Here is a 22,708-nt window from a genome sequence, read left to right on the forward strand (position 1 = left end):
GAACCCAAAAATCTTTTATAAACTTATAAAAAGTAAAAGGATAGTTAAAGGAATGGTGGGGCCGATTAGGGACAAAAAAGGAAATCTTCTTGAGGAGGCAGAGGGCATGACTGTGGTACTGAATGAGCACTTTGCATCTCTCTTCATAAAAGAAGAGGATGAAGTTAATGTTGTAGTAGAGGAGGAGGGAGTAGAGATATTGGATGGGATAAAAATAGATAGAAAGGAGGTGCTAAATAGGTTGGCATCACTCAAAGTTAACAAGCCCCCCCGGTCCAGATGGGATGCATCCTAGGTTGCTGAGGGAAGCTAGAGTGGAGATAGCAGAAGCTCTGGCCCCAATCTTTCAATCCTGCTTGGATGTGGGAGCGGTGCCAAATGTTACACCCCTGTTCAAAAAAGGGGAGAGGGATAAATCTAGTAACTACAGGCCAATCAGTCTAACGTCAGTGGTGGGAAAACAACTAGAAACCATTGTCAAGGACAAAGTTAATTATCATTTGGAGAAGCATGGGTTAATTCAGGACAGCCAGCACGGATTTGTTAAAGGCAAATCATGTCTGACTAACCTGATTGAGTTCTTTGATGAAGTAACAGAGAGGATTAATGAAGGTAGTGCAGTAGATGTTGTATACGTGGACTTTCAAAAGGCATTTGATAAAGTACCACGTAACAGAGTTATTCAGAAAATAGAAGGTATTAAAGGGACGGTAGTAACTTGTGTACGTCGTTGGCTAAAGGATAGGAGGCATAGAGTAGTGGTGAACGGATGTTTTCTGACTGGAGAAAAATATGCAATGGGGTTCCCCAGGGATCGGTATTAGAACCATTGCTTTTCTTGTTATATGTAAATAACCTGGACTTGGGTAGAAGGAGTATAATTTTGAAGTTTGCAGATGATACAAAACTTGGCAATGTAGTAAATAGTGAGGAGGATAGTAGCAGACTTCAGGAGGACATAGACAGACTGGTGAAATGGGCAGACACATGGCAGATGCAATTTAATGCAGATAAGTGTGAAGTGATGCACTTTGTGAGGAACACCATGGAGAGGCAGTATAATCTAAATGGTACTATTTTGAGGGGGGTGCCAGAGCAGAGGGACTTGTGTAACAGGTTCGGAGGTGACACCAATTGGTAATCAATGTCTCATTTATTAATAATCAAATCAAACTTGTAAAGGTATCAAATATTTAGACAACAAAAATCAGAACAATATTACCCCGTTTGATCTCTGGGCAGAAGTTGTAATTAAGTTGGCTACGTGGTTGTTTCGAGTTTTTGACAGTGAGGTAGTCTTCTGATAGTTCTTCAGACTGTGGTGTTGTCCTCAGACAGCTAAGTGTTCTTTCTACAGTTGGGTGGCCTTTGCTGATTCCTCTGCCCTGAGCTCAAAAAACATTGGGTTTTTGTGTCCCCCCCGGCAAGAATCTCACAACATATATGGAACAACACTCAAAAGACCCTTACAGATTAACAAAGTTGTTTTTCAAAGAATTCCAGATAGTCAGCTTGGATTAAGATTGCTCATTTAACCACAAGACCTTTTTCAAGGTAGCTTTTCTAAGTGGCCAGCTTGTGTGACTGCATTGTCTAGCTATCTAGCCATGGTTCTGGTCTTATTGTTATCTTTGGATTATTGTTCCGCTTTTTGGATCATTGTTCCTCTTTTATCACGTAGCTGCCACGTCTAGCAAGGAGGTTGACACGGGGTCAGTCACTAGTCGAAGATTAACAATTTACAATTCAGCAAAATACGCAGCACATCCTGCAGAGCATGATGGTTAGTAGCTTCAAGAAAAAGATGTAAATTTTTTCCTATTTCCAATATTCCTTACACCCTGGGGGTGCATATTTACAAATCTTTGAAGGTGGCAGGGCAAGTTGATAAGGCGGTTAAGAAATCATGTGGAATACTTGGCTTTGTAAATAGCGGCATTGAATACAAAAAAGGGAAGTCGTGCTAAATCTTTATAAATCACTGGTTAGGCCTCAGCTGGCGTGTTGCGTACAATTCTGCACACCACATTTTAGGAAGGATGTCAAGACCTTGGAGAGGGTACAGAGGAGGTTTACCAGGATGATACCAGGGATGAGGGATTTCAGTTATGTGGAGAGATTGGAGAAGCTGGGATTGTTCTCCATAGAGCAGAGCAGAAGGTTAAGGGGAGACCTAAGAGGTATTCAAAATTATGAGGGGTTTTGATAGTGAGTAGGAAGAAACTGTACCCACTGGCAAGTGGGTGGGTAACCAGAGATCATAGATTTTAAAATAATTGGCAAAAGAACTAGAGTTGAAATTTGGAGACATTTTTTCAAGCAGAGGGTTGTTAAGATCTGGACGTACTACCTGAAAGAGTGGTGGAAGGAGATTCCATAGGAACTTTCAAAAGGCAATTGAACATGTACTTGAAGATTAATTTGCAGGGTTATGGGGAAAAAAGCTGGGGTGTGGGACTAAATTGGACAGCTCTTTCAATGAGCTGGCACAGGCACGACTGGCCGAAAGGCCTCCTGTGTTGTAAGATTCTATGATTCAATAACTCATCCAAATTATACCTTGTACTGATACCGCATTCATTTATGAAGTATTTTATTCAAACAAAAGGATGTTCAGGTTAACTTGTAAATCTGTGTAATTTTTTCAAACAATGAGGTGGTCACAATGGGCACATTTATGTAATTAAAAGTCTTACTGACAAACACTGGGACTGATCTATTGCAGTGCACATGTGGCTAGGATGAAATGCCTTTTATACCTGTTAGACTCGAATCGTTGGTTCATATAGACACTTGCAAAATGAATGCATCTTCATCTTTCTAGAAACCACGAGTACATTACAGAATATGCTAGTTGTGCCTATTTGTTTCTTTTTTAAGATCTTCTGTTACCTGTTTTTTTTTAAATGAACTTGAAGGAATAAATGGTTAAATATGAAAATCGTACTTTGCAATTTCAATTCCGTAGCCAGTTGATTCATAGATTAATAGATTTTTCGATTTAAAAAAAAATGTTTATACATGTGCAGTCATCACACTACATATTGACTGAGCCTTTTTCAAGGCTATGTAACCTTTAATAATATATAATGTTTTCTTATTCCATGTTCATGGATCTGAATCTCACACTTTCTGCATGTGATGCCTGCATACCTAATATATCCCTAAAATGGCCTCCATCTGCCATTTTCCCACATTTATAGGCAGAAGATTCGGTCTGAATGAAGTGGGAGAGTGGAAGTACATGGCAATAAAAAAGATTTTGTTCTTTAATATCCCTGTGATTTAAAAAAAAATTGGTTATAGTGGGCCTGATTATTGATGCTAGTCAATTCCATGAATCTGTGTGCGTGCATCACGATGCCATTTTGCGTCACAATGCAATCACATGAGCTATCTGAGTGCATTTAGCAGAATATGGAAGGAGCCTTGTATAGTATTACAGTGCTGTTGGGTCTATGGAAGTTGGATGGTTTATCTTCAGGAATGCTGCTGTTAGCTGGAGAGCCATGCATCAGCAGTTGACAGCACTGCTCCACAAGTACCTTAAGAAACTGGATGGGCTGTTAAGTCACTGACATTGCTATTCTCAATCAGCCAACCAAGCAGCATACATGAGCAAAAGCAAAATACTGCGGATACTGGAAATCTGAAATAAAAACAGAAAATGATAGAAACACTCAATAGGTCAGGCAGCATCTGTGGAGAGAGAAACAGAGTCAACGTTTTAGGTCTGAAACATTAACTATTTCCCTCTCCACGGATGTTGCCTGGCCTACTGAGTGTTATTAGCATTTTCTGTTTTTATTTCAGCATACATGAGCAGTCAGAATGAAGCTCTGTTCAGCCTTCTATACCATTGTACCAATCATGAGAAATCCATTTTTTGTGTTTTAACTACCAATTAAAGTAATGTCATAAAGCACTCGTGAAAAATTCCAGTAGCCTGAATATTAGCAACTTAGAAAATGGCACTGATTGCATATAATTATAAGTTCTTAAATACACACATAAATCCTAATTTAGATTTCAGTAACAAACATATATGTGTAATGTTAGCAATACTAATTCTTGATTACTTGAGTGAATTGGTTTTTATTCTCAGAAAATGCTGGAAATACTCAACAAGTCGGGCAGCATCTGTGGAGGAAGAAACAGAGTTAATGTTTCAAGTTGATGACCCTTTGTCAGAACTGAAACTTCGTCAGATCTCTTCCACTTCTGACGCAGGGTCATCGACCTGAAACGTTAACTCTGTTTCTTCCTCCACAGATGCTGCCTGACTTGCTGAGTATTTCCAGAATTTCCTGTTTTTTTCAGATTTTCAGCATCCGCAATATTTTGCTTTTGGTTTTTATTCTCCATTCTCCCTTCAAGTTGTCCCTGCTTTGTCCATTTCACCTTCGGGATATTGCAATCCCCAATGATTAATAGGTTACGGTGCTCTGTAGCCCTCTTTATCTGCCCTAACATCCCCTTGCCTGCCTGCTCACTTCATGCTAGTGGTCTATAGAAGTTGTCAATTAATAATTTACCATCCTTATCATTACTTCCATCCATTTCAATCTTAACCTTTTCTGTTGTAATATCCAGCCTTTCTGTAGCTACTGTAATATTCCTGATCAATAAATTGCTAACTCCTCCACCTTATTCTGTATGTCTGTTGTGACTCATTTTATGATCCTCTTTGTTCAGCACTTGGCCACCTTGTGCTGTCACCTTGTTTCTGAAAAGCTAATGTAGTTGCTTAATTTGAAGTTGCATAATTCAAATTATTTGTTTTATAGAATTGAAATTATACAAAAAAAATCTTCCTGTGCTGTTTTATTAAAATTGCTTAATTCATATTAATTCAAGCAAAAACAACTCTGAAGTAACAGGAGCAGGCAGCATTAACAATAATCTCATTAATTGTCTATAACTTTTATTCCAGTAACACCAGTACCATATTCCTGATGTTTCTTGCATTTGTATAAAAGCAGTAAGAATAACCCTCAAAACATTCCTTTTCTGATATTATCTTTCTACTGTTGTCATTAATGGCCTTCCTTTTGGTCTGTGTCACTTATCCATCCCCTATCTACTCTATTGAATCAGAGTTACTAAGAATTAGTAACAATGAAAGGTCTTCGACCTGAAATGTCAACCCTGTTTCTTTCTCCACAGATGCTGCCTGACTTGTTGAGCTTCTCCAGCATTTTCTGTTTTTATTACTAAGAATCAGTGTTGCATACAGCTGAGCAGGCAACACTGAAAGCAAGCGCAATTGTGTTTGGTTTTATATTATTAAATGTATCTTGTATATTTTTACAATCTAATTAAGTTTAACCAAATTATCAGACTTCATTGCTTTTATTTTTAACATAGCTGTGGATTGAGGAAATACTAAAATAAAGATAAATATGTTTACATGCAGTAGATAACATTTCAGATTATATTTCTGTTGCCTACTCAGCAGGAAGTGGCTACAGTTTTTTGAATGTTAAGATTTAGCCCAAGTAAAAACACAAAAAATTCAAACTGCTTGTTTAGTTTGTATCCAAAATATTTTTATAAAGAAAGAATACATAACCTGCATAGGATAGAGAGCAATTCTGAAAAGCACTGTTTAATATTGAAGCTTTGGGAATTGATGTGGTTGTTTTTTTTTAAAAAAGGTCAACTTAAAATGATGTTCTAAAATCTTGCCTTTTTGCCAATCAGTACAAACAGAATTGTGTGAACAAATTGGCCTGGACTAATAATCCAGAAACACAGCAGCTGGGGAATTTAAATTCAGTTAATTAAAAAAATTTTTAAAAATCTGGAATAAAAAGCTAGTATCAGTAATGGTGACCATGAAAGTACCGGATTGTCGTAAAAACCCATCTGGTTTACTAATGTCCTTTAGGGAAGGAAACCTGCTGTCCTTACCCGGTCTGGCCTATATGTGACTCCAGACCCATAGCAATGTGGTTGATTCTTAACTGCCCTCTGAAATGGCCTAGCAAGACACTCAGTTGATCTGCAGCAGTTCAAGGCGGCGGCTCACCTCCACCCTCAAGGGCAATTAGGGATGGGCAATAAATGCTGACCTTGCCAGCGATGCCCACGTCCAATGAATGAATTTTTAAAAAAATTGGGGGTGGGGTGCTGAATGTTCAAACTCTGTTCCACAGGAAATGGCCAATATAACTGCAAAGATAAAACAAATAGAGACACTTATTTTTAGTCTCCAGTTTGTCAATTAGGCCATTGACATATGGCTGAAAATTGTAATGCAAACAAGTTGGGAATCACTTGCATTACTTTCTGATGATGTGTTTAGAGTTTTGTGCCGGAACAAGCCTGAGCACCAAACACATTTCAATCTTTGAGAATTCATCAAAAATGATTTGATGATGCAGAGCTTTGTAATGTGCAAAAAATGAGTGTACAATGAAACCGATAATTTTTAGACGCAAGCCAATAGTGAGTAATAGTTCAGAGAAATCTAGGGGTTTGATTAAAATAACGTGTACGTTCCACCCGTCTTCACCCATGCCTCTAATTTTCAAAGGAAGGTTTTTACCATGCAAAATCCCAATTGCTCATCAAGTTTATTCAGTGACTAGCTGAGCTACATACACCAGTAACATCCCATATTTGATCCCTCGTCTGCGGTGAGTTAGTTGATCTTGGCTGGGACAGTAGTAGAGGAATTACAATTGTCTTCAGTGTCACTGTACTAGGGAGAAGAACTCGACCAGGCTTCCCAATCCTGATGGCGATCCAGTGATTCCTGCTGGAAATTGTGCTTGTCCACACATTGGGTAAGGATAGAATTGGGCTTGGCTACGTTGCCCCTCCCTCCAAAAAATTGAATAGTCTGCAGATATGGTCATGGTTTATGTGTGAATAATAGACACTTGAATGAGGTAACAGAGGGCGCCTATCAAGGAGTCGATGCCTTCAGGAGAGAAGGAGCAAGAAGAAAATTGGTGAGGAGGTGGGAGAAAGATATTGTTTGTGCTCATAAGCTCATTGGAATATTTTTTCACCAAAATATTTTCAATAACCATTATTACTGCATTATCATTTGTGTCTTGATCAACTATTTTATTGCAGTGAAAAGTGTGCAGATAGCCTAAAGAAATGAAGACAGTTGTCTTACTAAAGCTCACACATTTTCATCTGTACTATTCCCATCAAAGATGGCTGAGCAATACAGAAAGAAGAACCAGGGTTGCTTCCTATCTAAGATTATAGTTATAGATGTGGTAATTTTTATGGTCATGGTCATAGCGTAGGCCCAGCACAAATGTTAGCCTTATGTTATATAGAAATGTGACATTCAGTACAGTATAATTCAAAAAGTGGAACTATTGTGCACCTGCAACAACTCAGTATTACAGCCTTCAAGTGGCTCATTGTATATCTGTTATTTGACCTGGTTCTTTTAAGACTTGGATAGCTCAGTGATTTGGATGTAGTTTCACACTATTCCATAAGTTACTTGTAAGTTTTCCCTTGATTAACACTGGTTTTATGTCAAGTTGGGCTTTTGTTTGGTTACTTCATCTGGCAAAAAAAACGTCATTATCGTATAAAATGGGCTTAATTGAAATTTGTGTCTGGTGACTATATTTCTGAACCTCTAATTTATTTATTACTTGTAATGAAAAACGTGAACACTCCTTCTGTTAGAGAAAATATTGATGCCTTTTAGTCTGGTCCTCAAATTAATCATGTTACTAGAAATAACAGTGCTAAGGTTGAGTGCGTTTGTCTACTGTATGCTTTTAAGGGCTATGATTTGAAGCATTAATCTGTGTATTTACTTCTTCTGGTGTTTTGGTAACTTACTCCAGAAGTAATTCCAATTTTAGCCTTCAATTTTCAAAACAATGGTAAATGACTTTCTTTTGTAAGGTATATCACATCAGGGTTTTAAAAAAAACTCTGCGTAGACTAGATGCTAAAATGTTTAATTCCTTAGCTTGATTGTCATGCGAAAGTTTTTTTTTAAATGATTCAAAAACGATGACCCAGGTGAAGGAAATTCACATTGTATGTACAAATTCAATTGTCTTTTCTGTTTCTGTCCCAGCTACATCTTTAGGCTCAGCTGTACTCGGCTTGGCCAGTGGGCCATCGGCTATGTCACAAACGATGGAAACATCTTGCAGACCATTCCACACAACAAGCCCCTCTTCCAAGCCCTAATAGATGGATGCCGAGAAGGATTGTATGTATTTGATATTGATATGTTCTTCATTTTAATTTATTGTACTCTTTTGATCAGTGGCAAGCTAACATTGAAGTAATAATGTCAAAATCTACATCAACATTTTTATTGTGACTTGAGTACGATAACTACATGAATAATTTTTTTTAAATTTAGCTATTTATATCCAGATGGACGAAGTTACAATCCAGATCTAACTGGATTGTGTGAACCAACACCTCATGATCACATAAAGGTCACACAGGTAAGGACATTGATCTCCAGATACAGTTTGAGTGTTTGCGGCCTAGAGGACCAGAGGTGCTCCTCCCGGCTCTACATTAAATTCACGGGCCACTGCAAGCCACTGCTCACCTCCCCCCAGAACTTTCCTCAGGTCCTCAGCCGGCATTCAGGCCGGATGATCTTGGTGCCTTCCAGGATCGCGGGCTGCCTCTGAGGCTGTGACTTGTGCCTCTAAGCCTGGAACAGGTGCCTGCAGTTCGCCAGTAATAAAGAAATGAGGCTAGTGGACCAATTTCCATGGCGTCTGTAGGCATGCACAGCACCAAGATTGCACCCCGATTCAGGCACCATCCAATTTCGAAGCTGTGTTTTTCAAGTACATCACCTTGATACTGTAATATTGTAATCTGCTTAACATTAATAAAAGGCAACTTCATCAAACATGAAGGACTTGCTCTTAACCCTTGAGGATCTTGATGGAAGCTTTTGTACAGGTGAAGGGGGGAATGGTTGTACGCCATGCCAGGCCATACTTGTGCTATTAAGAACATAAGAACATAAGAAATTGGAGCAGGAGTAGGCCAATCGGCCCCTCGAGCCTGCTCCGCCATTCAATAAGATCATGGCTGATCTGATCCCAACCACAAATCTAAAGAACACAAGAAGTCGGAGCAGGACCCGGCCACATAGCCCCTGGGCCCTCTCCGCCACCCACAGGGCATTGACCGATCCGAACTCAGCTTCATGTCCAATTTCCTGCCCGCTCCCCATAACCCCTAATTCCCTTTACTTCTAGGAAACTGTCTATTTCTGTTTTAAATTTATCTAATGATGTAGCTTCCACAGTTTCCTGGGGCAGCAAATTCCACAGACCTACCACCCTCTGAGTGAAGAAGTTTCTCCTCATCTCAGTTTTGAAAGAGCAGCCCCTTATTCTAAGATTATGCCCCCTAGTTCTAGTTTCACCCATCTTTGGGAACATCCTTACTGCATCCACCCGATCAAGACCCTTCACAATCTTATATGTTTCAATAAGATCGCCTCTCATTCTTCTGAACTCCAATGAGTAGAGTCCCAATCTACTCAACCTCTCCTCATATGTCCGCCCCCTCATTCCCGGGATTAACCGAGTGAACCTTCTTTGTACTGCCTCGAGAGCAAGTATGTCTTTTCTTAAGTATGGAGACCAAAACTGTATGCAGTATTCCAGGTGCGGTCTCACCAATACCTTATATAACTGCAGCAATACCTCCTTGTTTTTATATTCTATCCCCCTAGCAATAAAAGCCAACATTCCGTTGGCTTTCTTGATCACCTGCTGCACCTGCATACCAACTTTTTGATTTTCTTGCACTAGGACCCCCAGATCCCTTTGTACTGCAGTACTTTCCAGTCTCTCGCCATTAAGAAAATAACTTGCTCTCTGATTTTTCCTGCCAAAGTGCATAACCTCACATTTTCCAATATTATATTGCATCTGCCAAATCTCCGCCCACTCACCCAGCCTGTCTATATCCCCTTGCAGGTTTTTTATGTCCTCCTCACTCTCTACTTTCCCTCCCATCTTTGTATCATCTGCAAATTTTGATATGTTGCACTCGGTCCCCTCCTCCAAATCGTTAATATAGATTGTAAAGAGTTGGGGACCCAGCACCGACCCCTGTGGAACACCACTGGTTACTGGTTGCCAGTCCGAAAATGAACCATTTATCCCAACTCTCTGCTTCCTGTTCGATAACCAATCCTCCACCCATGCCAGAATATTACCCCCAATCCCGTGATTTTTTATCTTAAGTAATAATCTTTTATGTGGCACCTTGTCGAATGCCTTCTGGAAGTCTAAATACACTATGTCCACTGGTTCCCCTTTATCCACCCTATACGTTATATCCTCGAAGAACTCAAGCAAATTTGTCAGACATGACTTCCCCTTCATAAAGCCATGCTGACTTTGTCCTATTAAATTATGCTTATCTAAATGTTCCGTTACTGTCTCCTTAATAATAGACTCCAAAATTTTACCCACCACAGATGTTAAGCTAACTGGCCTATAATTTCCAGCCTTCTGCCTACTACCCTTTTTAAATAAGGGTGTTACATTAGCAGTTTTCCAATCTGCCGGGACCTCTCCTGAGTCCAGGGAATTTTGGAAAACTATCACCAAAGCATCCACAATCCCTACTGCCACTTCCCTCAAGACCCTAGGATGGAAGCCATCAGGTCCAGGGGATTTATCCGCCTTGAGTCCCATTATTTTACTGAGTACCATCTCCTGAGTGATTTTAATCGTATTTAGCTCCTCCCCCCCGAGAGTCCCCTGTTTGTCCAGTGTTGGGATATTCTTAGTGTCCTCTACTGTAAAGACTGAAACAAAATATTTGTTCAGCATTTTTGCCATCTCCATGTTTCCCACCATTAATTTCCCGGTCTCATCCTCTAAGGGACCTATGTTTGCCTTAGCCACCCTTTTTCTTTTTATATAACTATAGAAACTCTTGCTATCTGTTTTTATATTTTTTGCTAATTTCTTTTCATAATCTAACTTCCCTTTCTTAATCAATCCTTTAGTTACTTTTTGCTGTCTTTTGAAGACTTCCCAATCTTCTATCCTCCCACTAAGTTTGGCTACCTTATATGTCCTTGTTTTTAGTCGGATACTATCCTTGATTTCTTTACTTAGCCACGGATGGCTGTCATTTCTTTTACACCCTTTTTTCCTCAGTGGAATATATTTATTTTGAAAGTTGTAAAATAACTCCTTAAATGAACACCACTGCTCATGTACCGTCTTACCCTTTAATCTATTTTCCCAGTCCACTTTAATCAATTCCGCTCTCATACCATCATAGTCTCCTTTATTCAAGCTCAGTACGCTTGTTTGAGAATCAACCTTCTCACCCTCTAATTGGATATGGAATTCAACCATGTTGTGGTCGCTCGTTCCAAGGGGATCCTTAACTAGGACATTATTAATTAATCCTGACTCATTACACAGGACCAGGTCCAAGGTTGCCTGCCCCCTTGTAGGATCAGTTACATACTGCTCAAGAAATCCATCCCTGATGCACTCAATGAACTCGTCCTCAAGGCTGCTCTGCCCAATTTGATTTGTCCAGTTAATATGATAATTAAAATCCCCCATAATTATGGCTGTTCCCTTATTACATGCCCCGACTATCTCCTGATTAATACTTCTTCCAGCAGAGTTGCAACTATTAGGAGGCCTATATACTACGCCCACTAATGTTTTTTTTCCCTTATTATTCCTTATCTCCACCCAAACTGTTTCATTATCTTGATGCTTTGTCCCAATATCATTTCTCTGTATTACAGTGATTCCTTCCTTTATTAACATAGCCACCCCACCTCCCCTTCCTTCCTGCCTGTCCTTCCTGATTGTTAAATACCCTGGCATAAAAATCACACTCACTCCTTCGAGCCGGAAGGAGTGAGTGTGATTTTTATGCCAGGGTATTCTTAGCAATTGGTTACAAAGTAGCCCGAGCAGAGATCTGGGAGCAGTTTACCTGCATGCTTTCTTTTCTGGAAAAGTATGTGGGTGACACTGGGGGTGGAAGAAGAGTGTGATGACATAAAGGGAGAAAAATTTAGTAAAAATAAAGATTAAAAACAACTTGCTATAATGATGCTAATTGACTAATTATGCAACCACATTAAAGAGTAAAATTCTCTTCCGTCTAGGAACAATATGAGCTGTACTGTGAAATGGGCTCTACGTTTCAATTGTGCAAAATCTGTGCTGAGAATGATAAGGACGTGAAGATTGAGCCATGTGGTCACTTAATGTGTACTTCTTGTCTGACAGCGTGGCAGGTACGTGGGTGAACAGGGTGTTTGTGGCTGCAGAGTCCACAGATAGGTTTTCTATGCACTTCATTCAATTTTTTAACACTCAAGAGGACTAACAGTGTTTGAGCAATAGTGTCTGAGTACCATATTTGAAAGATAAAGCAGGAATCGATGGATAGGAAAGGCCGAACTCTCATTTATTTTCTAAACCTCTTCAATGAATTTGATGTTAAGGGCTCCTGTTTTTGGACGTGGTGGAGAAATGCTGACACACGGAATATCCAAAACATGTTTTTTTAAAGTCTAATGGGGTAATGTAAAAATATAGCAGTCGAAAAAGAAAATCTGTGATGGATTTAAAATCAAATGTTACATGCACAGAAAATTGGCACAAGCTATGATAATCTACAGGAAGTTTTGTTCCCCTGAAATGTTATGTTTTCACTTAAGAAGGGAAATGTAATTCCTCAAAGTAATAGATTCATATCCAAACTCTGGATTTAAAAAAAATCCAGTGTCTTTGAAGTTTTTTTTAATATAAACACACAGTGCTTGAGTTTTTTAAATTTGCTTAGTTTTCGGGAGCAATTTATTGTATAAAATAGAATGCCATAATCCCATATTATTAAACATTTACCAGTATTTTCTTAATCGAGTTTTTCTGTGGAAGTTTGTTATTAGGTAGATGAGCAAAGACTGGTTTTGATTTATTGCCATTTTTTACTATGTGGGAAGGAGCATCATGTTCACTGTCCAGATGTGACAATTCACCCAGTGAAAACAAGAACTGAAGTCCAATTTTGTCTGGCAGCCATGTAGTGTTTTGTAATGTATTTGCACACCATGTTAATATGACATCATGGGCCAGATTTTACCAGGGGTGCGGGTTCCCAGCGGATGGGCAAGCGGGTGCGTTGGTAACGCGCCCGGTGAAATTAATGGGTTTCCCGCGCGATCGCAGCAGGCAACGCACTAATTGGATCCACTTACCGGGTTCCCCGCTGCTGATCTGCGCGTCGGGCGGGCTGCGCATGCGCAGTAAGATCTGTCAGCTGGAGGCACTCTATTTAAAGGGGCAGTCCTCCACTGACAGATGCTGCAAGAAATAGCAAAGATGACTGCATGGAGCAGCCCAGGGGGACGGCTGCTCCCAGTTTAATGATCCCTCACCCCAGGTATCAATACATGGGGTGAGGAGGAGGGGGAGGACAGAGATCTTCCACCCGGCGGGCGGGAGGAAGCGGCCCGCCTCTGCCACCAGGAAGGCCTGGCTCGAGGTGGCAGAGGGGGTCACCCGCGCCACCAACATATCGCCCACCTGCAAACAGTGCAGGAAGCGGTCGAATGACCTCAGTAGGTCAGCCACAGTGAGTACACGTAGTCTTTCCCCTACACTCCGTCTGCTACATCACTGCCCCCACCCCACATCTCCTTCGGCACTGCCAACACTACTCTGTCACATCACCCCTCATACCCACTCAAACCCCATCCTCATCTTACCTGCCACCTACTCACCCCGCCACTACCATGCAACCCAATCCTCATACAATGTCATGGCTCTATCCCATACTCACCCTCTTGTGCATCTCTCTCACGGCCAGCCTCACTCAACCTGCCACCACCTGTGCTGCAGCCACAGGGCATGCATCACATATGTGCAGTAGGCAGCGTAAGGCAAACGTGTCGTGAGCATGAAGGGGATGCACAAGGGTGTTTGAGGGTTTGTCATGGTTGTTACTTCTATTGAATTTCAGAACAACTCATCACACATTCTATTGGCACCACTACTGCCATGTCTTCGCGAATCCTGTCCGGTTTGTGCAATAAAGCCCACTCCTGGGTATCACTGAGGACCCACCACTGATGCCACCCATTGTGTCACTACAGAGTGGGTGTAGGTGTATTTGCAGGGCTCTTCTGCGCAGACGACTGAGAGACATCGGCGATGTCCCTGGTGGCACCCTGGAAGGATGCGGAGGAGAAGTTCGGGAGGGCAGTGGTGACTTTGACACCGACAGGTAGGAAGATGGTGCACGGGCCAGCCAGGAGCAGCTCGGCACGAAAGAGGCTGCAGATGTCCACGGCTACATGTCGAGTGACTCTGAGCCTCCATGTGCACTGCTGCTCAGAGAGGTCCATGAGGCTGCGCCTCGGTCTGTGGACCCTGTGGCGAGGGTAGGGCCCTCTGCGACGCATCTCTCTCTGCGGTAGCCCTCCCTCCTGCTGTACAGTTGGATGTGTCACAGCACTCTGTTGTGGAGCTCCACGTGTCAGAGGTTTACGGCGTGGATGGCGAGGCTGGTGAGGCTGGTGATGCTGTTCGCCCTCTGAGGAGGTCATGACTGCAGCTACGGCGGCCCCCATCAGCAAGAGGTACATCTGAGGGGGTCCGCAAGGTAGGTTCATGTCTCCGGACCCTGGGGTAAGTGTGCAGGTTGGTGACTTTGACCGTCAGGAGGAGGGTGGTGGAGGCCAAACTTTGTCCCAAGTGACAGAGTGGCCTCCTGCAATGAGTGAGGGTCTCCCCACCCCCCCCCCACCCCACCCCCAACCTGTCAAATGGACCTTTGCAGCTGCCACAGGCTGACAGCTGCAACACGTCCATTCCAGCTGGGAGTGTTTCCCCCAGTACAGGAAACAGTCACATGTTGCTCAAAAATCACACACAGTCCCTTAATCAGGTCAGTTAATGACCTGAAATAGCAAAGTAAATAGCGTCAAGTGGCATCCCGCTGGCTTTAATTGCCTGCGGGATTCCCACCAGCGGGGGCTGCGTGCGCACGCCCGAGCGTCAGCGGGGAACCCGGAAGTGGGCGGGATCGAGGCGCGATCCGGTCCCGCTCCTGGATTTCGCAATTTTCGAGGCCCCCCCGCCGAGAACGCACCCGAGAGCGGGTGCTAAAATCGGGCCCCATATGTTAATATGACATCAATATACCAAAACAAATTCACGATCTAAACTGACCATCTCTCTTTTGGTGATCTGTTCTAGGTATTCTTTTGTTGGTAAGAAAGACCACTTGAACTATCCTACTCCCATAATTCCTTTTTTTTAAAAAAAAGGTGCAAATGCTTCCATTTTCTGCCCAGTTACCTGGGCCATATACCATCCATCACCAAGATGGCAGCAGGGCATCTACTCTGAAGAATATGCTAATGATGCTGTTTGACCAGCCACTAGGAGGTGTACAACAGCAGCCTGGTGAACACTGATTACTCAGTGGCACCAGTGAGACAGTGTCTGCTTCAACAGGGAGGCTCCCATGTTTTTTTAAAAAATTTTTTTTATTCGTTCACGGGATGTGGGCGTCGCTGGCAAGGCCGGCATTTATTGCCCATCCCTAATTGCCCTCGAGAAGGTGGTGGTGAGCCGCCTTCTTTAACCGCTGCAGTCCGTGTGGTGACGGTTCTCCCACAGTGCTGTTAGGAAGGGAGTTCCAGGATTTTGACCCAGCGACAATGAAGGAACGGCGATATATTTCCAAGTCGGGATGGTGTGTGACTTGGAGGGGAACGTGCAGGTGGTGTTGTTCCCATGCGCCTGCTGCCCTTGTCCTTCTAGGTGGTAGAGGTCGCGGGTTTGGGAGGTGCTGTCGAAGAAGCCTTGGCGAGTTGCTGCAGTGCATCCTGTGGATGGTGCACACTGCAGCCACAGTGCGCCGGTGGTGAAGGGAGTGAATGTTTAGGGTGGTGGATGGGGTGCCAATCAAGCGGGCTGCTTTATCTTGGATGGTGTCGAGCTTCTTGAGTGTTGTTGGAGCTGCACTCATCCAGCTTTGTTCTTGTTGGCTAGGTTGAATAGACTGCTGCCATTCGCCAACTGGGCTTGGATATAAAGACTGACCACTTGGGTGTAGTACTAGAGGGCTGGCAGTACCTGTGGAACCATACCAGAATATAATTCACTTTGTCAGTAGAGAAGGGAGAGAAAAATAGGGGGAAATACATACAGACCATAGTAAAGTGGCACATGATGTCATAAATTGGATGGATGCACGGTTGATATTCTGCTCCATTTAGTTACCAACCTCAGGCACACCGTGCAAGCCAGGGAGTCTCCATGCAGGGAAGGAGCGGAAACATAAAAGAAAGAATCACCAGGCTGCTGTTGTACACCTCCTAGTGGCTGGTCAAACAGCATCATTAGCATATTCTTCAGAGTAGATGCCCTGCTGCCATCTTGGTGATGGATGGTATATGGCCCAGGTAACTGGGCAGAAAATGGAAGCATTTGCACCTTTTTTTTAAAAAAAAAGGGATTATGGTAGTAGGATAGTTCAAGTTGTGTATGCATAAAATATTGGCAAGTAATGAATATTAGTAAAATTCAGAAGCCTAGTAAGCTAATTGCACCGAGGTGATTGATCAAGGGCTGCAGTGGAATCTGGTTGCAGTGCTTACTGCTTGTGGTGTTCACGATGATGTAGTGCTCAATCCCCGAATTCCAAAAACACATTCCTTTATTTGTCTACCCAGTTGGGTGCTCACAACTTGGTTACCCTGCTCAAGTATCTGCTGTTAGTCCAGATTTTTTCACCTTTACTTTTTTTAAAATTTCTTGGGCGTACTTACTTACTTTTGGAACAGAGGTGTACTGATAGCAATTGCCGTGAACTTGGGTCATGTTGATGTCCAGACCACTATAGTTTACAACGGTTCTTGCAGTTTTGAAAATTCAGACCATGTTGTAAAGATGTTATCCTCATTGGTGATGCTCACCCCCACCTTCTCAAGGGCAACTACGGATGGGCAATAAATGCTGGCCTTGCTAGCCGCGCCCGTGCCCCGAGAATAAATAAATAAAGTATTGAAATATATAAAAAGAAGGAAGAAAGAACAACTAACTCTGTTCTTGTGAAACTGCTCTTGGAGCTGACTTTGGCTTGTTGATTAATTTTGAGTCTGAAGGTTTTGGGTTCCATTTTACCATCAGAGACTTGAGCACAACATAATGCAGTACTGAAAGAGGTGTCCTTTTTCGACTGAGACCTTAAAGCAAGGCACCTTGTTCCTGATCAGGTGGATGTAAAAGATCTCATGCCACTATATGAAGAAGAGTTGGGGATTTCTCCCTGGGCAACTTTTATCCCTTAATTAACACCATCAAAAACAGATTAACTGTTCATTTAACTGATTTAAGGGACCCTGCTGTGCAAAGTGGCTACCATATTTGCCTACAACAGTAACTGCACTTCAAAAGTAATTAATTGGCTGAGAAGTGCTTCAGAACACCCCATGGACATAAAGGATGCATTGTAAATTCAAGTTTGTTATTTTGCTTGCACTGTTCAGTCGAATCATAGATTGGTTACAGCACAGAAGGAAGCCATTCAGCCCATCGAGTCCATGCCGGCTGTTTGTAAGAGCAATCTACTTAGTCCCACTCCCCGTAGCCCTGCAAATTTTTTCCTTTCAAGTATTTATCCAATCCTTTTTGAAAGCCATGATTGAATCTGCCAAATTGAACAGTATATCTGGATTGTACTGTACCTGTAAAATGCCCATTTCAATATTATGCAGTAAAAATCAAAAGTGATATCTTTCTAGAGGTTGTCATGCTATATTTCAGTAGACAAATGGAGTTGGAAACTGGGTTTATTAAAGTTACATATGTAGAGGAAGAAAGACTCCCCTTTCTGCAGTTCAACAACCTCCACTTGCATGTATATGCGCCTTTAACGTAGCAAAACGTTCCAAGGTGTTGAACAGTAGCAGTGGCCAATGTTATTAAGACTGAGACACTAGAATTTCATTCTCCCTGTTAAATAATGCGGTCTCTTCACTTTGGTAGGACAGTATATACACATCCATATCTAAAAATGAAAAGGTAAGAAGTTCAGAAAACATATGTTCAAAGTGCAGTAAAAGGAACTACAGTCAGCTCCATTAATAGCATTGAGCAAGTTTCTCCTTTTATGCCATAAGAAGCTGTGGTTATAGAAAATGTGGAATGTGATTGTCTGAGTAAAAGTTGATGGTATGGCAAGTACGTTTTGTAGAATTTGTGGACTCTGATGCACAAAATTGATTTCAAAATACTGAAAAATAAAATATTATACTCACTGATTGCCTAATTCAAAATGAAGATGATCAACTGTCCCTGTGTTTTTGTTAACTCTTTTTATTCTCAATAATCCTTTTAGTTGATGAATTACCTTTCTTGTTCCTAGCCAGTTGCGAAATGATTTGGAACGGAGACCTTCCCTGTCAGATAGAAGTTGGTTGCACTATTATTGTAAATGATTATATACAATAAAAGTTATCCTCTTTTATCACTGCAAAGATCAAATTCCTGGAATGAATGTTGATGGCACCATTTCTTGTTTCGGATACACACGGATGTGATCAAATGTCAATATAATTTGCTTTTGCATTTAAATTGTGGAACAAGACCTTTGCAGTTTTGTGCTATGGACATGTCATTGTTGCCTGTGTCATAGTGTCTGCTGTAATGACTTACTTAAATAGCCTACGGGGCAATTGCAAAACCGTTTCTCATTATTTTACCCATGTTGTAACTCATCATTTTAAATAATTCTCATTTTGACCAATAAAGTGAAAATTCATGTTGGGAGCCTACAATGTCTAGAATTCCACAATTCAAATAATATACGTTTTTTGTAGTTGCTGTTTTTGCTACAGAGTGTTTAACTCTGTCTAATATCCACGTTTAATGAAAAATGTTGAGCAAAACTACCATTTGGTATGATTTTTTTGAGATCAATAGGCATCAGACCATGCAAAAATTGGAGTTAAGCAGATAGATACAAAAAAGGATATAAGGATAAACCCGGCAACTACAGGCCAGTCAGTTTAGCCTCAGTGGTGGGGAAGCTTTTAGAAATGACAATCCAGAACAAAATGAATAATCACTTGGACAAATGTGGATTAATATAGGAAAGCCAGCACAGATTTGTTAAAGACAAATCGTGTTCAACTAACTTGATTGAGTTTTTTGATGAGGTAACAGAGAGGGTGATGAGGGCAGTGCGGTTAAGGTTGTGTATATGGACTTTCAAAGGGCGTTTGATAAAGTGCTACATAATAGGCTTGTCAGCAAAATTGAAGCCCATGGAATAAAAGGGGCAGTGGTAGCATGGATACAAAATTGGCTGAGTGACAGGAAACAGAGAGTAGTGGTGAACGGTTGTTTTTCAGACTGGTGGAAGGTATACAGTGGTGTTCCCCAGGGGTTGGTACTAGGACCACTGCTTTTTTTGAAATATATTAATGACTTGGGTGTAGAGGGCACAATTTCAAAATTTGCTGATGACCCAAAATTTGGAAGTATAGTAAACAGTGAGGAGGATAGTAATAGACTTCAAGAGGACATAGACAGGCTGGTGGAATGGGCGGACACCTGGCAGATTAAATTTAATGCAGAGAAGTGAGAAGTGGTACATTTTGGCAGGAAGAATGAGGAGAGGCAATATAAACTAAATGGTACAATTCTAAAGGGGGTGCAGGAACAGAGAGACCTGGGGGTATATGTGCATAAACCTTTGAAGGTGGCAGGATAGGTTGAAAAAGTGGTTAAAAAAGCATTTGGGATGCTAGGCTTTATAAATAGAGGCATAGAGTACAAAAGCAAGGAAGTTATGTTGAACCTTTGTAAAACACTGGTTTGGCCACATCGGGAGTATTGTGTCCAATTCTGGGCACCACACTTTAGGAAGGATGTGAAGGCTTTAGAGAGGGTGCAGAAAAGATTTGCTAAAATGGTTCCAGGGATGAGGGACTTCAGTTAGTTACATGGATAGACTGGAGAAGCTGGGATTGTTCTCCTTTAGAGCAGAGAAGGTTAAGAGGAGATTTGATTGAAGTGTTCGAATTCATGAAGGATTTAGATAAAGTAAATAAAGAGAAACTGTTCCCATTGGCGGAAGGGTCGAGAACCAGAGGACACAGATTTAAGGTGATTGGCAAAAGAACCAAAGGCGACATGAGGAAAAACCTTTTTACGCATTGAGTAGTTATGATCTGGAATGTGCTGCCTGAAAGGTGGTGGAAACGGATTCAGTTGTGGTTTTCAAAAAGGAATTGTATAAATACTTGAAGGGGAAAAATTTGCAGGGCAATGGGGAAAGAGCGGGGGAATGGGACCAACTGGTTTGCCCTTACAAAGACCCGGCACAGGCTTAATGGGCCGAATGGCCGCCTTCTGTGCTGTAATAGAATGGTTACAGCACAGAAGGCGGCCATTCGGCCGTATTGGGCTTCATTGGGTGTTGCATTATCCTTTATTGTAAATTAAGTTTTAATTATATACTGAGGACCTTCTTTCACTCTACTACAACTTAAAAACACAGACCTATTATTGCTTTTATATAATATCTGATTTCTTTCCTATATAGGAATCTGATGGACAGGGATGCCCGTTTTGCCGTTGTGAGATCAAAGGTACCGAACCAATTATTGTTGATCCTTTTGATCCAAGAGATGATGGAGCCAAATTCAGCATAGACAGTTTTAGTATGCCAATATTAGACCTGGATGATGATGATGATCGAGATGACTCACTAGTTATGAACAAGCTAGCTTCATTTAGAAAGGTAGGTTAAAAACAATATAACTCTGAATCCGATCTTTTGAATAGGGCTTGTGTGTGTGATACATTGGGCATGTGATTTTAAATGTGCTGATGTTAACATATAACTTCAGTGATGGATATGTATTGTTTAGCATTTAAAAAAAATGGTCATAAGAGGTTGTCAGCAGGCAGCACTGGCTTAGCAGCAACCAAACTAATGCAAAATAACACACTGCTGTCATTTAACTTTAGTGCAATTTTAGCACCTTTTATTGACTGACAAAAGTAGTTTTTTCTATAAAATGTTCTTTGAATTAGCTATTTGATATTCTAAATTGTTTGTGTGGTCTCCGGGACCCCATGGTACACAACTAAGTGGCTTAGGAAAAAAGAAAATTTGGATACCCTCTCCCATATCCAGCTTATGAAAAACCTTTTGTCTAATGTGGTACATTTGCCAATACACTGCTGAGCCTGTAACATTACAGATTGGTCTGTGGTATCATATATCAATCAGATAGTTGGAAAAGAATTCCAACTTGTTTTTAGCCAACATGATAGTTCCTCATTCCCTTCTTTCATTCCTCCACGTAGGGATTTTACTCACTCTGCCCAGGTCTCTTCTCCATTCTTGGATTTAATCTCATATCCACTCTCCCAGACCTGTCACAGGTGCTTCAGTCCTGCTCTCCTCCCAAGTAACTCAGTTTATTGGCTCTGGTCTTTCCCTCATACTAAGATACGTCCAGAGTTCTACCGCTCCACTCCCTCTGTCTCTTGCATTAGTTTAGGTTACCCTACTTTCTGGACCTTTTTTTGCTCCATGCTTTTATGCTACACTCCTCTCCCTGACCCTTTGCTGTCTCACATGAATGTATACTCTGTCATCCACTCTCACTATTCCTTCTGGCTCCCGGTTGAGACACTCTTATCTCCATGCTCAAGTGGTGATATTGTCCCTCCTCACCACTCACTACTTTGCAAGTGGAAAATATATAACCTGTATTTTTTGCCTCCCAAAGACAACACCATTTAGGCTAGGAACTTGTAAGAAGGTATTTGCATGTTCTCCCATTGAATGATACAATATATTGGAGCTCCAGTACACTGTACTCTCTTTCTGCCTGTTTCTATTTTTCTTCATTGTGTTCTATGGCTACCACAGTCTGAGGAAGCCCATTAAACTTTCCAAAATGATTTGATTGATACCACTTACAGTGAAATCTTTGTAACAAACTATTTAATTGGGTCAAAAGCAAAACACTGCGGATGCTGGAAATCTGAAATAAAAACAGTGACTGCTGGAAATACTCAGCAAGTCAGGCAGCATCTGTGGAGAAAGAAACAGTCCTTGGGTCCTAGCTGGAGACCTATTGATGATAGATAACCTCAATAAGATGGACCCCCAGTTAAAAAAGAACAATACATTCTCTCAAAGTTGTAGCAATTTTGAAGTCTATTTAATTAGATTTGTATAGATTCACAAATTATTGCAGTTAAAAGAAAATTAGAGATGAATTGACCTGTCGAGCCAACTAATAAGGATATTAATCAGCACCATTACCCCGTGAGTTTCTCAGATCATATCTACATAAGATTGACATTACTGGAATATTTAAATTGGTATGTGATTTGAGCACATATTGTCAGAGGTAGTTATCTGCATCAGCTGAAGTTTCTTCAGTATGATGATAGTTATATTCAAGCATGTCATCATGCGGTAATTTTTATCTTTTTGTATTTCATGCATCATTTTTAAAATTTGACTCTTTCGATCACCAAGATAATCTGTACAGATCTACGGTTGTGTTTTTCTCTGCAGCTGCAGTTGAACATATACATTACATTGCAGGAGTTTTTGGGAAAGCCACGCAGTGGAAGTGTTGCACAACATTTATTAACCATTTGAGCACTGAATTTCCTGTCACTTTTAAAAT

At 41.2% G+C, this 22,708-nt stretch overlaps 1 protein-coding gene across 4 annotated transcripts in view; it reads left to right on the plus strand.

The window, feature by feature from the left end:
- cblb (Cbl proto-oncogene B, E3 ubiquitin protein ligase) overlaps nt 1–22,708 on the plus strand; it is a 192,716-nt gene that overhangs the window by 126,660 nt on the left and 43,348 nt on the right. For all 4 annotated transcript variants that reach the window (XM_067993062.1, XM_067993063.1, XM_067993064.1 and 1 more), the window contains exons 5-8: nt 8,069–8,206; nt 8,363–8,450; nt 12,134–12,265; nt 20,596–20,793. In XM_067993062.1, coding sequence (XP_067849163.1) covers nt 8,069–8,206; nt 8,363–8,450; nt 12,134–12,265; nt 20,596–20,793 — 556 coding nt within the window. The remainder of the gene's footprint in view (nt 1–8,068; nt 8,207–8,362; nt 8,451–12,133; nt 12,266–20,595; nt 20,794–22,708) is intronic.

This window comes from Heptranchias perlo, chromosome 11 (genome assembly GCF_035084215.1).
Source record: "Heptranchias perlo isolate sHepPer1 chromosome 11, sHepPer1.hap1, whole genome shotgun sequence".
In the NCBI taxonomy this organism is placed as follows: domain Eukaryota; kingdom Metazoa; phylum Chordata; class Chondrichthyes; order Hexanchiformes; family Hexanchidae; genus Heptranchias; species Heptranchias perlo.